This window comes from Artemia franciscana, chromosome 18 (assembly GCF_032884065.1).
Source record: "Artemia franciscana chromosome 18, ASM3288406v1, whole genome shotgun sequence".
In the NCBI taxonomy this organism is placed as follows: domain Eukaryota; kingdom Metazoa; phylum Arthropoda; class Branchiopoda; order Anostraca; family Artemiidae; genus Artemia; species Artemia franciscana.
Genome location: NC_088880.1, coordinates 12,380,591 through 12,396,605, shown reverse-complemented (window position 1 = coordinate 12,396,605; position 16,015 = coordinate 12,380,591). Strand labels below are relative to the sequence as shown.

The 16,015-nt window shown below is 35.8% G+C and overlaps 1 protein-coding gene across 2 annotated transcripts in view; it reads left to right on the top strand.

The window, feature by feature from the left end:
* Nucleotides 1-16,015, top strand: part of LOC136038627 (pyrroline-5-carboxylate reductase 3-like) — a 37,517-nt gene that overhangs the window by 6,772 nt on the left and 14,730 nt on the right. For both annotated transcript variants that reach the window (XM_065721864.1, XM_065721863.1), the window contains 3 exons: nt 250-369; nt 1,834-1,979; nt 13,988-14,206. In XM_065721864.1, coding sequence (XP_065577936.1) covers nt 250-369; nt 1,834-1,979; nt 13,988-14,206 — 485 coding nt within the window. The remainder of the gene's footprint in view (nt 1-249; nt 370-1,833; nt 1,980-13,987; nt 14,207-16,015) is intronic.

Sequence of the window (16,015 nt, the reverse complement as noted above, 5' to 3'; positions counted from 1 at the left end):
AACATCATACAAAGCTGTTTTTGATAAATAAAGGGAATGGTAAAGGAAGAGAAGATGATCAGGGGATTCAGCGATGGAGACAAAGGTTTCAACTTCACTAATATTAAGAAAATAAAAAACTCAGCAAAATTGCCCCACCCCTAGATTTTAAAAAATATGTTTAGCCCCCCTCCCCATGCATTTTCATGAATTGATGCCCCTGGAGATGACATTTATCTTTTCTTTTTTTATTTTTAATATTTCGCTTAGGTCTTGTTGCACCAGAACAACTATTGGCTGCTGCACCAGAACGTCTTTTGGCTGCTGATCCAGAAAATGGAACTCTTGAAATCTGGAGAAAATGGGGTGCAAATACTACTAATTCTAACAGTAATATAGTTTTTTATTTTATTCTCATGCTTCTGCTCCTTTAAATTTGACCTGAAATTGATTGATATGGCTAACTGTAGTAATTTAAATGTTAATAGGCTCTGTTGATAAATTTAGTTAATATCATAAGAATTATTAATAAGATTTGTACTGTTTGATATTTTTTTTTGTCTTCTAAGACATAATCTCTTTAATATGGTGGGAGTGAAGAGGAGTGTTCGCCAGTATATGAGTTCCAGGTGGTTTAGAGCTTTGAGAAGTCTATATTAGTGTTGATTATCAGGACTTGTTAAATTAAGTGTGTAATTTGGCTGAAGTATTACAGAAATTTCTCTGGGAATTTTGTATAATGAATTTTATAATCAGATAACCAAATTGAAACTGAAAAATCAGTTAATTCTTATGTCTGGCCGATTCAAAATTGTACAACTTAGTTTCATCTTCAGATTTATTTTGGTTCAAATTTACTGTCACTGCAAGTTATTTGTCAATTAGCTTATATGCTTATAATGCTGCTCCATGAAAACATAATTTTGTTTTGTCTAAGAGTAGCTTGCATGTTAGTATTAGGTAAAATTTTGTGTCTCTCTTCTTTTTGGAGTATCTTATCATATTTTTAACTATGTCCTTTAATTTACTTTTTGTTTTGTCTATTTTGCATTTTGTTTCAACATCGGATTCAGTTTTTTATTTTATTATTTAATTGAAAATTTTTAGTTTTTCAATTTCTGGATTACTTTTTTTTTAAATCTCTTCAACTGCTTGATTTTAATTCAGGTTAATTTTTCTAACACCTTTGATTTTCAGACGTTTCAATGACTAGAATTTATATTTGGTGGCCGGTTGTGTAACATTCTGTTCTAACAAGGGCTAATACCGTTTCTTGGAGACCAAATTAATTATATTGATCTCACAAATTTAATTGCAAATAGTCTCCATTTTCATATTATTTATTTTTTTAATTCAGAAACTAGTGTTTCTCCATACCATATGTTCAGTTTTAGCATAGTAAAAACGATTAATATGTATTCTTCTTTACTTTTGTAAGGCCTTATCAAAATGAAAATAAGACGGCTCAATTCAGTACCATCAAAACACCATTGAATTCAATTTGCTAAAAAAGAAGGTATTAGATTCCGTGCATTCATAACAAAGGTTTATTACGGTTTTTCTTCCCTATTTTCAAACATAAGAAACTATCAAGCTATATAAAATATATGCTTTTATGCAATATGGAAAACCCTTGTTTAAAATATAATATTCTTCTGTTAGCAGTAATATTTGTAAAAAAAAAATTTGAGAAAAAGGGGAAATTTAGGAACAGTTTTTAAGATTCTAGAGGGATTTCTGTGCCCTGTGTGTACCAGCGTGTCTGAGAGGGACTTCATCTTCCTAAGCCCTCTCCTCGTTTTGCATGTGCTCCTACTCACAATAATTAACCTTTTTAATACATTTTTTTCTTAGTTGACGTGTTGGAAAGCTGTGACGTTGTCATTTTAGCTGTGAAACCTGGTCTTTTCCCTGCGGCTGTATCTTATGAAGGCATCAAAGTGAAATGCAAGCTAATTATATCTGTCATGAGTGGAGTTACTATTGAAGCCTTAGAGAAGGTAACTTAAAAAATCTATGCTAACATTAAAAGTTGGAAGTTACTGTTCTTTACAATTCAACATAAAAATTGGAATAAACTACTATAGATTTTTATCCATCGTTAATAGCCAACGTGGCTACAGCAGCAAATGCAACCTGATAAAGAACATACTTGGCCCATAATAAGCAAAAATTCAAAAACATGTTTTGAAAAAAAAAACTCAACTGAAGAAGAATAGCTATTTGAAACTGATGTAGGAATGATAACACCACATGAATACACTGTCGGATCGAAATGAATCTAATGGGAGATCCTTTGCTTATGATCCTCGCCTTAGGTATCAATAGCCGAACTGATTCTTTAGGGAAAGATTGATAACACAACAACCAAAGATAATAGGAGGCTATGTTCAAACACAATCACATCAAATGCAACTGAGCAACTGAAGTAACTGATAAAAAATAGTGGTTGTATAAAGGATATTTAAATCCTCTAAATGTGACATTTCTTCTTTTTTATGGGATGCCCAACGGGAGTAAATTTCTTGGATATTTGGAAATTATTCTGAGTAATTTTTGCTTTCTTATTTTTTTTTTTGCTGCTGTATATTGTTTAAAACATCTGAAAACATATGATTTGTAATAATAATTTGATTTAATATTATTGTATTTATACGTATGATTTATAGAGTAGGATTATTGTTGATTGCTGTCCTTTTAGCTATGATTTTTTTTTCCCAATGAACAAATTTAGAAAACAAATTTAGTGAAAAAGATTGTTGGTCCCTAATTATGATAAGCAACTTTATATTGGAAACACTCGGAATTGGAACATGAAAGAACAAAATGATTCCAAGAGTTGGGGTATTTTCCAATTGAGACAAATAGCAGGGGGCGGCAAATTGAAAAAAAACATGGGTAAAAATTAGCAAAAATAATCTTAAAAACCTAAACAGAATAAGAAGATGTAGCTTTCCTTTGAAGGCATAGCAGTCTTTGGTAATCAACAGTTTAATGTTGTAATATTTAGAGACAAAGGGAGCCGCCAATTTAATTCCAGATCAATGTTAAAAAGATAGCCAATAGGGAATTGTTCTGATGACGTCATGAGGTCACGTGACTTTCCAGACACTGACGTCACGTCGCGTTTTCAAGTTGACGTTTCATTTTGATTTTGCGTCGCTTGAGGTTTGTGTGTTTTTCGTGTGCGTGGCTCAGAAATTATTAAGAAGATTCAGGGATCTAAAGCAACTCTTACTTTAAGTCTCATATTCGAATTAATTCATTTATAATATTAAATTACTGTATATTGTGTCTGCATGAAAACAAAAAGAGCTGTGGGTGCTTTTTTTTGTCACCCTGTGAAAGGAATATAAAAATAAGCTTATATATTTATATATTTAAGTGAAGCTAAATTTTTAATACCAATTTAACGACAGGCTAGTCAATATATTGTGTTTCGAGTGTATAAGTAATAGCAGCTCTCAGGGAAAGAACAAAAAGTAGGTAACCATAAAAGATGAAGCAATAAACGAAAATGGAAAAAAAAGGAATTGGAAAAATTGGAAACACTCAGTATTTTCTAACTGAGACAGTGACAGACTAGTTAACGTATTGAGTTTCGAGTGTATAAGTAATAGCAGCTCTCAGGGAAAAATCAAAAAGTAGGTAATCATAAAAGATGAGGCAATAAAACGAAAATGAAATAAAAGGAATTGGAAATATTGGAAACACTCAGAATTGAAGCATGAAAGAACAAAATGATTCCAAGAGTTGGGGTATTTTCCAACTGAGACAATGACAGGCTCGTTAATGTATCGCGTCTCGAGTTTGTAAGTAATAGCAGCTCTCAGGGAAATAACAAAAAAGTAGGTAATCATAAAAGATGAAGCAATTAAACGAAAATGAAAAAAAGGAACTAGGAATATTGGAAACACACAGAATTGAAACACGAAAGAACAAAATGACTCCAAGAGCTGGGGTATTTCCCAACTGGACAGTGACAAGCTAGTTAATGTATTGTGTTTCGAGTGTATAGGTAATAACAGCTCTCAGGGAAAGGAGAAAAAAGTAGGTAACCATGGAAGATGAAGCAATAAAACGAAAAGGAAAAAAAAAAGCGAAATAAAACGGTTCAGTATTAGCTAATCACTTAGAAGTATTAACAATAACCAATTTTTAGCTGCAGTTTCAGCTACTTGTCTTTTTTTATTTATTCTACAGGGACAAGTAGCAAGCATATCGCCTACCCTTGCTGCAGCGGGAATCGACCTCTTTTGCCCCATATTGCCAGGCTGAGAATCAATCCACTGTGCTACTGCATACATTTTTTTTTTACCTGCTTTTGTAATCCCCCTTTTCTGTTTTTATGTGTTTTTTTCATTTTATCCAGGGTTAATTCGTCCTTATGTCCAATTCGTATAAAAAACAAACTTTTTCTGATGAAAGTTAAGAGCGAAGCTGAAACTCTAACCGAACAAAGATTACTGCTCTGCATTAACTGCAACATATTTTTGAAAAAAAAACTGTTTCAAGTAATATTTCTTGTGATATCTCCCTATATTTGTAGAATTCTGAAAAAGTAGCAATGACTTTGCTGAAAACAGAAAACCAAAGCAACAAAACAAGGTTAGGAGCAGTAGATCCTTAAGTAGCCCGTTGAAAGTAAAAGAATAATTTACAAAACTGTCATTAGTGTTCTACCAGCCATGAAATGCATAAAGTTTACCATACAATTTTAGTTCTCGGGAAACGAGCAAGCTTAGTCTTCAGTAAAGCGGAAATTGTTCAGAATTGTGGACATATAGGGAAATATCACGAGGTAGTTTAATTGAAACAGGTTTCCAAAAAATCTGTTATGTAAACTGCGAAGTAGTAATTTTTGTTTGTTTCAAGTGTCAATTTTGCTCTTTACTTTCATCAGGAAAATATTTTTTTTTATAAAATTAGTTTTGTTCATTTTTTTTTTTAGGTTTTAAGAATATCTGTCATAAACCCTATGAGAAGATCTCTTTTGATCTTAGGCGAGTTTTGCTCAAATAGGCCACTTAATGTAGGTTTCACTTCACATCTCTCTTAAACTTAAAAATCTTAAATCTTTAAAATCTTTAAGAATCTTAAAAAAATCCGCTATTTTGTCGCATGAAGAGACCATGGCGTAAATTATCCTTGATATTTAGATGAGATACTGATTAAAATTGGATTACTTATCAAATACTATCTTATGTGAAATTTATTGATATGTTAGAGACCCGAAGGACATTAAAGGAATTTAAGATGTGTGGTCAATATAATTTACGAAGGTCACGTTACTAGTGTTGCAATTTTTCTGCTGCAATGATGAGAGAGAGACAGATAGGTTTATTTAAACAACAATCGTAGCTCAAATCAGTCTCTGACCTGTCTCTCTTCAGTCTCTGACCTGTTAAGACATACTAAGACCTTTCAATTAAGTAAGGCTTAAAACTGTGTTGCAAGACTAAATGACGAAATCAAAATAGTTTTGTCCTGAATGCAGATTACGGGTTACTTCAAACGCAGTCAAATGTGTTAATTGCAGTTCTTGGTTCCATGCAGGGACTGAAAAGTGTGCTAGGATAGAAATCACTAGTTGGAATAACTCCTGGATGTGCCTAGATTGCTCTACTAAGTCTAAGGTAAATTGTACTTCTTCTCCAGTGCTTTCTATCCCTCCATCCGAAACTTCTCGGACACCCCGTACCCATGTTGAAAGAAGAAGGATTCTTAGCATTCTAAGTGATCTCAGCAGCCCTAAACATTTTCCAGACACTCCGCTCAGCCAGTTTCCTCTATTGACTGAAGAACCAACCGTTTCTAACGAGGCTGGCACTAGTTTGTGTGATCCTACAATTTCCCTTGTCCCTCCCCAGCGCCGAGGCTGTTCTGAAGGGAAAACAAATGCATCTTGTCAAACAATTTACTGTAGCATTGATAAATCAGTTCAAACGGACACTGTCCTTACACCCCCCATCTTACAACCAGATATTACCAAAATCTTGGTTTTACAAGAAAAGTTAACGGATGCATTAACTTTCATCTCCAATTTCTTGACAATTCACCAAAGCGATCTAGCAAATCAACCTGCATATAATTCCATTTCGAATGAGGTTAATAACACTTTCATATCTGACCATAAAAAAAGTGCAATGTCCATAAACCAAATGAATATTGATGAAGGACTTAGAGGATTAAATCCAGTGATACCTGTCACAACAAGTGACACAAATCCGGAAATTTTCTTTGACCTCAATCCACCCTTGATACAGACTAATTATAATGGTAACCTTGATTACCACATTACAGATGCTCAAAAACGTGTGGACATTAGCAAGGTGAATAGCCTGCATAATAAGACTGTCTCTTCTGATAATAAACTAAAATGTGCTAATATAATATTGGCAGGTTCTTGCCAATTAGGAGACAATTGTGTATTTAAACACGTTTTTTCTTCAACCAAGCTCCAGCCAAAAAGTGTTTTCGAAAATAGAGTTAAGGCACTAAAAAAATGAGCTCAGTGATTTTCAGCCAAGTGCATCAACAAAGTACCAACAAAAAAAATGTGATATGCAAACATTTTAATCATAATCGTTGTAAATTTAGTAAGCAGTGCAAATTTTTACATATATGTCGTAATTTTATTTCAGGTAGTTGTGGTTTCGTTAAGTGCAGTTTTTTGTCCAGTTTTAGCTTGTAATAACAAATATTGTAGTTTTGCCCATGCACCAAAAGTAAATGATGTTAATTCTCCTCCCTGGGGCCCTGTTCCAGTGTCCCTGTCCAAAGATAAAAATTGTAAGAGCCACTCATCTCCCTTCCGCCGTCCTTTTTTAGTGCACCGCACTCAAGCAAAAATTTCTCATCAAAGTTCATCAGGCACAGCTCAAAAATTGACATACCCTTCCCGATCCCGAACTCTCCTCCCTTATCCTTTGCTACCTCCTCCCCCTCCCCGCATACAGAAGTCCTATTTCCTCCCCCCTCACAGTATGCTGCCCTGTACCCTCCCTACTCTGCCACAAACCAGCAATTTCTTGACGGACATGAATCACTATTCCCAACCAGGCCCCCTTTCCCAGCACTTTGCGAAACCCCACCCCCAGTCCATTCGTTTTATCCCTCGTGCCTACCCTGTCAACGTGACTCAGGTCTGAGACTTTTTAATTATCTTATAATGAATCCTAATTGTTCTCCTCGTGCTTCATCCATATCATTGCCCGTCCCCCCATTCCAAAATCCCCAAGATAAATCCTTTTCTTACTCTAATAATTCATCTTTCGATGTTGACCCTAATAGTCATCCCATAAAAGTCAAATGTGCTCCCTTGGTCCCCTGTTCTGACTACATTAATCTGGCCCCCGCTAAGAATCCCACCACGCCCCCTCTACCCATTTGTAATTTAAATAAAGTTAAGTGTAAAAATGGTACCTTTGCAGGTCGTTTTAAATTTCCCACACTTTTGTTAAGCAACGCTGAAAGTCTTAATTTTGACAAACTTAATGAATTAGACTCCTTTTCTAAAATATATAGATCAGACATAATTGCTATTACTGAAGTACACGCTCAAAATACACACATGTTAAAAATGAATAATTTCACCCAGTTTATTAAACTCAGACCCGAAACCCACCCTCTGGGTAAGAAAGGGGGTGGAATTCTTTTCTTTGTCTTTTAATGATTTTTATCCTTCAGAAATATTAGTTCCTTGTCTTACTCCCTTTGATGAAATTTTGTGGGTTTGTGTTCGACCTAAAGTCTTACCACGTCCTTTCAATTTGATTGTCCTGTGTTGTTTTTACTACTCTCCTGGGCAGAGAGCGGCTGAAAAAATTAATTTTATTGAAAAATTGCATGGCAGTGCCGACTATGTACTATCTAAATACCCAAATGCTGGAATTTTCCTCTTAGGTGATGCAAATGAATTAAAACTTGAGTCTACATGTAATACTTTTAGTCTAAAACAAATTGTAAAAGTACCTACTACCAAAGGCAATTCTACTCTTGATTTAATATGTACCAATATGTCAAATTTCTACAGACCCGTCACCATTCTTCCCCCTCTCGGAGGTAGTTACCACTTCAGCCTACTCCATCTCCACTAGCTACAGTTAAACATTCCTTTACTATTACTGAAACCGTCTTTAGACCTCTAATTGACTCAGGACTCTACAATTTTGGCTCTTGGATCACTAGTGAAAATTGGTCCCCTGTGTACCAAACAAATGATGTCGACTTCAAGGCTTTGTCCCTCCAAAATTTATTGAGGAATAATTATGAAGCCCATTTTCCGGTGAAAAAAATTAAAATATGCTCTACCGATAAACCTTACATTACTGCGACTTTTAAAAAGCTAATAAGGAAAAAAATCAATTTGTTCAAGCAAGGATATATCACACAGGCTAATTATCTAAGAAAGTTCCTGAAGAGAAAATTGAGAAAGGCAGCTTCTGGGTATTACAATAGTAAGGTTAAGGATTTGTATTCTAACAAACCCAAACAATGGTACAGGAAAATTAAAGAGATTTGCGGAAAAAACCCTGTTGAAGTTAATTTTCATCTCCCTGAGCCCCCTTACAAGATAGCCAACGATTTGAACCTGCATCTTACGTCCATAGTACAAAGTCTCCCCCCTTTCACTGGCTCAGGTCAAACTATTCCTCCCTCCACCCCTTTCCCCCAAATTTCTCCCTCTGATATTATAAATAAAATCCAAAAGCTCAAAAAATCAAGTACTTGCCCATTAGACATCCCAATTGACTTGATTAAAGCCTTTTCAGACACAATTGCTGGACCTTTATCTGATATTTTTAACCAAATTACAAAATCTGGTAAATTCCCAAGCTGCTGGAAACTAGGTTTTATAACACCCATCCCAAAGAAATCTTCCAGTCTGACTATAACCAACATGCGTCCTATTACACTCACTCCAGTTTTTTCTAAGCTTTACGAAGGGTTCCTTTGTGACTGGCTTAAAATTAAAATTATACCACGCATTGACATCCGACAGTTTGGTAATTTAAGAAAAACCTCCACCACCCATTACCTTGTACACTTGATTCACACGATCCTAAGTGAACTAGAGAAACCAAATGTTTGGCTAAACCTGGTTCTAGTCGATTTCCAAAAAGCGTTTGACTTAGTTGACCACACTATCCTAATTTGTTTACTACATGATAACTTTGAAATTGACCCACTCTTAGTAAATATTGTTATATCGTTCCTTTCAGACAGATCACAAGTTGTAAAATACAAAAATACCTTCTCTAACCCCCTCCCTAGGTACTGTGGAATACCTCAAGGAACCTTATTGGGACCACTATTATTTCTTGTCATGATTAACAAAAATGGCAAGGAATTCCCCCAAAGATGGAAATATGTTGATGACTTGTCGATCCTTGAAGTATGTCATAGGAATATTAAAAGTGACCCCGTTGAAATCCTAACCCAATGTTCGGATGAATCCAAGAATCTAAATATGACAGTAAATCCCACTAAATCACGGATAATGACAATCAACTTCTTGAAATCTACTCCTGCTTTTTGCGATCCGATCCCAAGCGAAATGCTAGTGAAACATGTTAAGCTTCTTGGTGGCACAATTTCTAATGATCTTAAGTGGGAAACACATGTATCCAACATTGTTAAACAAGCAAATGTTTCACTATCCATTTTTAAGCTACTAAACAAATTTAATTGTCCTAAGATACATTCCCTCCGTGTTTACTTATTCTTTATCAGGCAGTTATTGGAATATGCATGTCCGGTCTGGCATTCGCAACTTTCAAATGAACTTAGTGACAAAATCGAGTCGGTCTAAAAGCGTTCGCTCAGGATCATTTACAAAGAAGGCAAAATTCCATACTCCTTCCTCCTTAAAGCTGCGCGCATTACCACCTTAAAAGAAAGGAGGGAAAAAATTTGCCTGCTTTTCGCTAAATCAGTCATTTCCAATCCCCGTACTGAGGACTTACTCCCTGATTTTTACAATCCCATTAGACTCCGACTCCCCCGGTCAGCCTCCTTAGCAATCCCAACTTACTCTCCGATCCATGCTGTTACAGAAAGGTTTCGCAAAAGTTTTATACCCTTTATTCTGGAACACCTTAATAATAATTCGTGATTATGTAATTGCCAAATTCCCCTTTTCCTCTATTGCCGTTTTTATTCTTTTTTTTTATTTACTGCAATGTTTTTGTAATTTAATTGTTAAATTTACTGATTTGCCCTTTATCTTTGATGATTTTGCATTTTTAATCCCTTTTAATTTTAAGTGTTTGACTTAATGTACTATTTTGATATATTTTTTTTCCTAGCTTTTAGTGACATATAAAGCGAATTCGGCTCTTTAGAGCTTGTGATAGTCTTTTGCAAATAAATATTATCTTATCTCAAATGGCTAATATAGAGTTCTGGTAGTGGTTTGACCGAGCACGCATAGGCACAAGTTTTAGCTTTTCTCTCGTACGGCTGACTGTCGGGGCTTTTGGGGGTAAAACGTCACGGTGAGCAGGGTTAGACAGCAGCATTTTGCCAAATTTCAAAATAAGGTCACCCAAACCGAGTTCCAAACTTTGGAGTTCAAGGGTTGTTAGCGGGTTAGGAAATGTCTCTATCATGGTAGGAAATGTCTTTATTACTCAGATGATCCTGGTTGCCCGTTTTTGGACTGACTCCAGTTCCTGCATTAGATAGGTGGTTCTTAATACTGACGGGCCCTAGACGGGACAGGCGTATTCAAGTATGGGGCGTACGTAGCACAGGTATGCTAAAAAAGACTGTGCGTTGCACCCAAAGCGACGCATTTTTGAAAGGATTTGCAGAGATGCGTTAGCTTTACGCGTCACACTATTAATATGGGTAGTAAAGATGCAATCATTTGAGAAAATGACGCCTAGTATTTTCACCTCACTCACAACAGGGAAAGGAAATTCAGGGGGACAAAGTTTCTCTTTAGCGGGTTCAGTCTAAGTATTTTTGACGTAACAGAGTTAATAGTCAATCTCGTATCAGAGCACTGTGAACTTAGTAGATCGAAAGTGATTTCGGGGAATTGTTAGTTGGGGACATTGCCACGAAGAAGATAGGCGAGTAAGAGCGATAAATCGTTCACAAATTTGATTTGTCGTTATGTTCTACCAGCAAATAGTTGATGATGGCAAGAAACGTTATTCCTGCCAGTTTTGTCCCTTGCGAGGCACCGCAGGTTATTTTACTCCACGAAACAACCGCCGATTATTCTATTTAAGCTTTAAACTGTTGGTAAAACTAACAATAGTGAAATTAAACCAACCTAAGCAGATACCGTCGGAGCGTTCTGTTGTTTTGGGATGAAAATATCTTTAAAAGTTATCGAACATTCTTTCTCTATAGTAGAAAAGACAATTATTAAGAATTACTAAGGTACAAGTTGTATTAATTGCAACCCAGAATAATTCCCCATCCTAATAATTTTGATAGCAGTAAATCAATGACCTAAAATAAAAGACAAAGAAAAAACTTAAATGTGGCGAATCACGAGCTTTTCATAATTCTCAAAAAGGTAAGGTAGATCCACAACCCAGCGTGAGCCTTTTAGAAGGTCTGACCCCAAATTTATTCCAGAAGTGATAACTTTCACCGCAAAGGGGGAATTTGTTCCAATTTCTTCGGAACTTGATTCGTTGTGAACCGAAGCATCCGTTAAGCCTTCTAACAAATATTTTGGTAAACGCGGTCTGCCTCTAGCCCGATAATTTAATTTCAACTTTTCACGATGGGCCTGCACATTTGGCAAATTGAGCCCTCGCATATTTCTTTTTTTTTCCAATGTTACTGTGGTCAATAACAAGAACTATATAAGAATTTTATTAGGGTTGTGACCATTTTTATCGGGGTTTACTTACTAAGGGGTTGAATTGTTTCTTGGAAAGGCCTTGAACATGAGACTGGTCATTGACTGCTTTAGTATGGGTAATTTTTATTGAGGTTTATTTACCAAGGGGTTGGATTGTTTCTTGGAGAGGCCTTGGACTTGAAACTGGTCATTGACTGCTTTTGTAGTTTGCTTTGGTAGTTCTACAGCAAGAATCGGGTCTTGCTCTAACAAATTTAAATATTCTGGGGACATTTTGTTTCGTTCACATTAGTTATTAATTAGCTTGTTTTATGTATCTTTAATTCTTATTTCAGTACGAAGGTTATGCAAAATTGTACTTATACTACAATACATGAATTTGTCCTGAATTTATTTTAATGGTACAATAATAACTAAAACGACAGATCATTCTTTTTAAAATAAAACCTTTGCTTCTTATTCGGCCCTTGTGCTGTGTTCAATTTATCTCTAGGATTAGACACAGCTAATCCTTAATTATTTATACAATACAATTTTCTTATATATTTATTAACCGGCAGTTTGTTGTCTGCACTCTACTTCTTCTCTAGACTCTGTTTACACAGGCTACAACTAATTAATGCTTGACTGAATCGCTCCTGGACAATCCGAGTGGTTAGTCCCTTGGTGTAATTTATGCATTCTTAGATGCTCCGATTAAAGCTAAATCTAACCTTTTGAAGGGAATTTTTGATTTCGGAATACAAATATGTAAAGTATTTGAAGGGACTGCAGCCAGGAGGTATATATTATAGAAATGTTTCTGATTGTTAAATAGAAAATTTTTTGCTCTATTTTTTGATACCCCACAACAACAATGTCAAGCATAACAATCTAGAATGCAAACCCGAAACAGGTTTTATAATTATTTTGGAATTATAAAAAAAAATAATTGTCGGCTTTAAGATTTGATTAGGCCAAAATATTCACCATATTTTTTTACTTCTATTGACATAAAAACCGCCAAAATCACTAATTCAGGAACGTCAGGCAAACTCCAAATGTTTAACATGGGAGGTATAGGAAGATTCTTTGCGAGTCCGTCCTGCCTTAGCATTGTTTTAACATCAATGTATCGTAGTACAACAGATATTTCGAATTCAAATGCCCATTGCTTACATGGGCACCCAATTTCATATAGAGATATAACTTTCTTAGATGCGTATTTTCGTTGCACATAACTATGGTTATGGGATCACGAAATTGGCAGAGCATTAATAGTTTTCATCGAAGGGCCTAGATTCAGATATTATCTGGTACATGGCCACTAAAGTTATTATTCCTTATAGCCCGTATTAGGGTGGTAGCTCTCTAAGGAGAGTTTTCTTATCCTTACCAGGCAAGTATCAATACCCATTACTTACCCGGACATTCTTAAAACCCAGAATATGCATATATTGCTTAAAGGACAGCTTCACAAACACACATCACTTTAAGGAAGTTTCTTTATCAGGTATTCCACTGCAAGGTTTGGATATTTACATCCGTCTAAATACCTGCGGTTTATTTTTGACATAATACCTTAAATTAGGTATTGTTTCCAAGATCATCCTACCTTTCTATAACGAACGAATGAACGTTCAAATGGGGATAAGTCCATTTATTAAACAGCAAAAACAGATACAAATGTCTCGATATTTTGATATTACGTTGTATCTATGGGGATATAGATACAACGAATTTATAGTTAATTCAGTATATAACTATAAATTCAAAAACATTCCTTTTACAATTAGAAAACAAAGAAGATTTTGCCACCTCAGAAATTCAGCTTGCATTCAGGCGAGATTAAAGAAGAGAATTTACAACTCAAGACTGGAGGATGAACACAGCTATTAAACTCTCTCAGACAAATATAGTGAATGTATCGGAAGTTATTATTTTGTTCTGTATAAACATATTAGTGTTAATGTAAATCCTTTGGCATTTCTGCTGATAACGATCACTGTGTATGTGGCCGAAACGTCCAGACTTTTAAATCTGTTTTCGCTGTCTAATAAATGCACTTATCCCCGTTTGAACGTTTATTGGTTAACTACGTTTTGAAGTAATATGTGTTTTAGGCTTTTATATAATATGTTTTATTGATTGGGTATGTATCCCAAAACTATTCTTTCAGGCTAAATATTTGTTTTACAGGAGTTTTGTTTGCATGCTCAAGTTCCAGTAGTTCGTGTTATGCCTAATACTTGTGCAACTGTAGGTGCTGGCTGTGCCGTTTTTTCAAGAGGAAAGAATGTAACAAATGAACAATGTGATATTGTCAAAGCCCTCTTTGAGTCAGTTGGTATTTGTAAAGAAGTACCCGAATCACAAATCAACGCATACTGTGGTTTGACAGGATCGGGTCCTGCTTATGTAAGTTGGTTTATGAATTTTTGATGTATTGAAGTGATGATTTATATATGATTTGATTTATTTTGCTGCTGGGATTGGTTTTGGTCGGATATATTAGAATGACGACCTTGACAGGACAGTTTAGGGATGGTAGAGAGTACAATGAACCGACTTAAGGTCAGGTATGCGCAGTTAGCCATCCACGTGATTGTCTTTCAACCACATTAGAATGACAACCTAGGCAGGATAGCTTAGGAGTGGTAGAGAGTACAACGAACCGACTTAAGGTCAGGTATGCTCAGTAAACCAACCACGTGATTGTCATTCAACCATATTAGAATGATAACCTTGGCTGGACAGTTTGGGGTGGTAGAGAGTACAATGAACCGACTTAAGGTCAGGCATTCTGAGTAAGCCAACCATGGGATTGTCATTCAACCACATTAGAATGACAACCTTGGCAGGACATTTTAGGGGTGGTAGAGAGTACAATGAAGCGACTTAAGGTCATGTATGCTCATTAAGCCAACCACGTGATTGTCATTCAACCACATTAGAATGACAATCTTGGCAGGACAGTTTAGGGGTGGTAGAGAGTACAATGAACCGACTTAAGGTCAGGCATTCTCAGTGAGCCAACCACGTGATTGTCATTCAACCACATTAGACTGACAACTTTGGCAGGACAGTTTAGGAGTGGTAGAGAATACAATGAACCGACTTAAGGTCAGGTATGCTCAGTAAGCCAACCACGTTATTGTCATTCAACCACATTAGAATAACAACCTTGGTAGGACAGTTTAGGGGTGTTAGAGAGTACAATAACCGACTTAAGGTCAGGTAAGCTCAGTAAACCAACCACGTGATTGTCATTCAACCACATTAGAATGACAACTTTGGCAGGACAGTTTAGGAGTGGTAGAGAATACAATGAACCGACTTAAGGTCAGGTATTCTCAGTAAGCCAACCACGTGATTGTCATTCAACCACATTAGAATGACAACTTTGGCAGGACAGTTTAGGAGTGGTAGAGAATACAATGAACCGACTTAAGGTCAGGTATTCTCAGTAAGCCAACCATGTGTTTGAAAAGTAAATGCCCATGTTTAACAAAATGCAAACTTTTCAGACTTAGTGTTGAAAGATTGGTTAAAAGATTGAACAAATATAAACTTTACTATACAAAACTGGTTTGGCACAACATTAAGTCTTAATCTGAGCGTAGCCTATGCCTCTGTCAAACAGTTCGTGGTAACGAACTGTAGTAAGGAGCGACCCGGCTCAATAGTAACCAAAACTCTAAAAAATGGAATTTTGATACCAATACCTACATCAAAAGAATCGCATTTTAATGCTGATTTTAAATATATAAGTTTCATCAAGTTTAGTCTTACTTATCAAAAGTTACGAGCCTGAGAGAATTTGCGTTATTTTAGAAAATAGGGGGAAACGCCCCCTAGAAGTCATAGAATCTTAACGAAAATCACACCATCAAATTCAGCGTATCAGAGAACCCTACTGTAGAAGTTTCAAGCTCCTATCTACAAAAATGTGGAATTTTGTATTTTTTGCCAGAAGGCAGATCACGGATGCGTGTTTATTTGTTTTTTTGTTTTTTTTTCCAGGGGTGATCGTATCGACCCAGTTGTCCTAGAATGTTGCAAGAGGGCTCATTCTAACGGAAATGAAAAGTTCTAGTGCCCTTTTTAAGTGACCAAAAAAATTGGAGGGCACCTAGGCCCCCTCCCACGCTAATTATTTTACCAAAGTCAACGGATCAAAATTCTGAGATGGCCATTTTATTCAGCGTAGTCGAAAAACCTTATAAC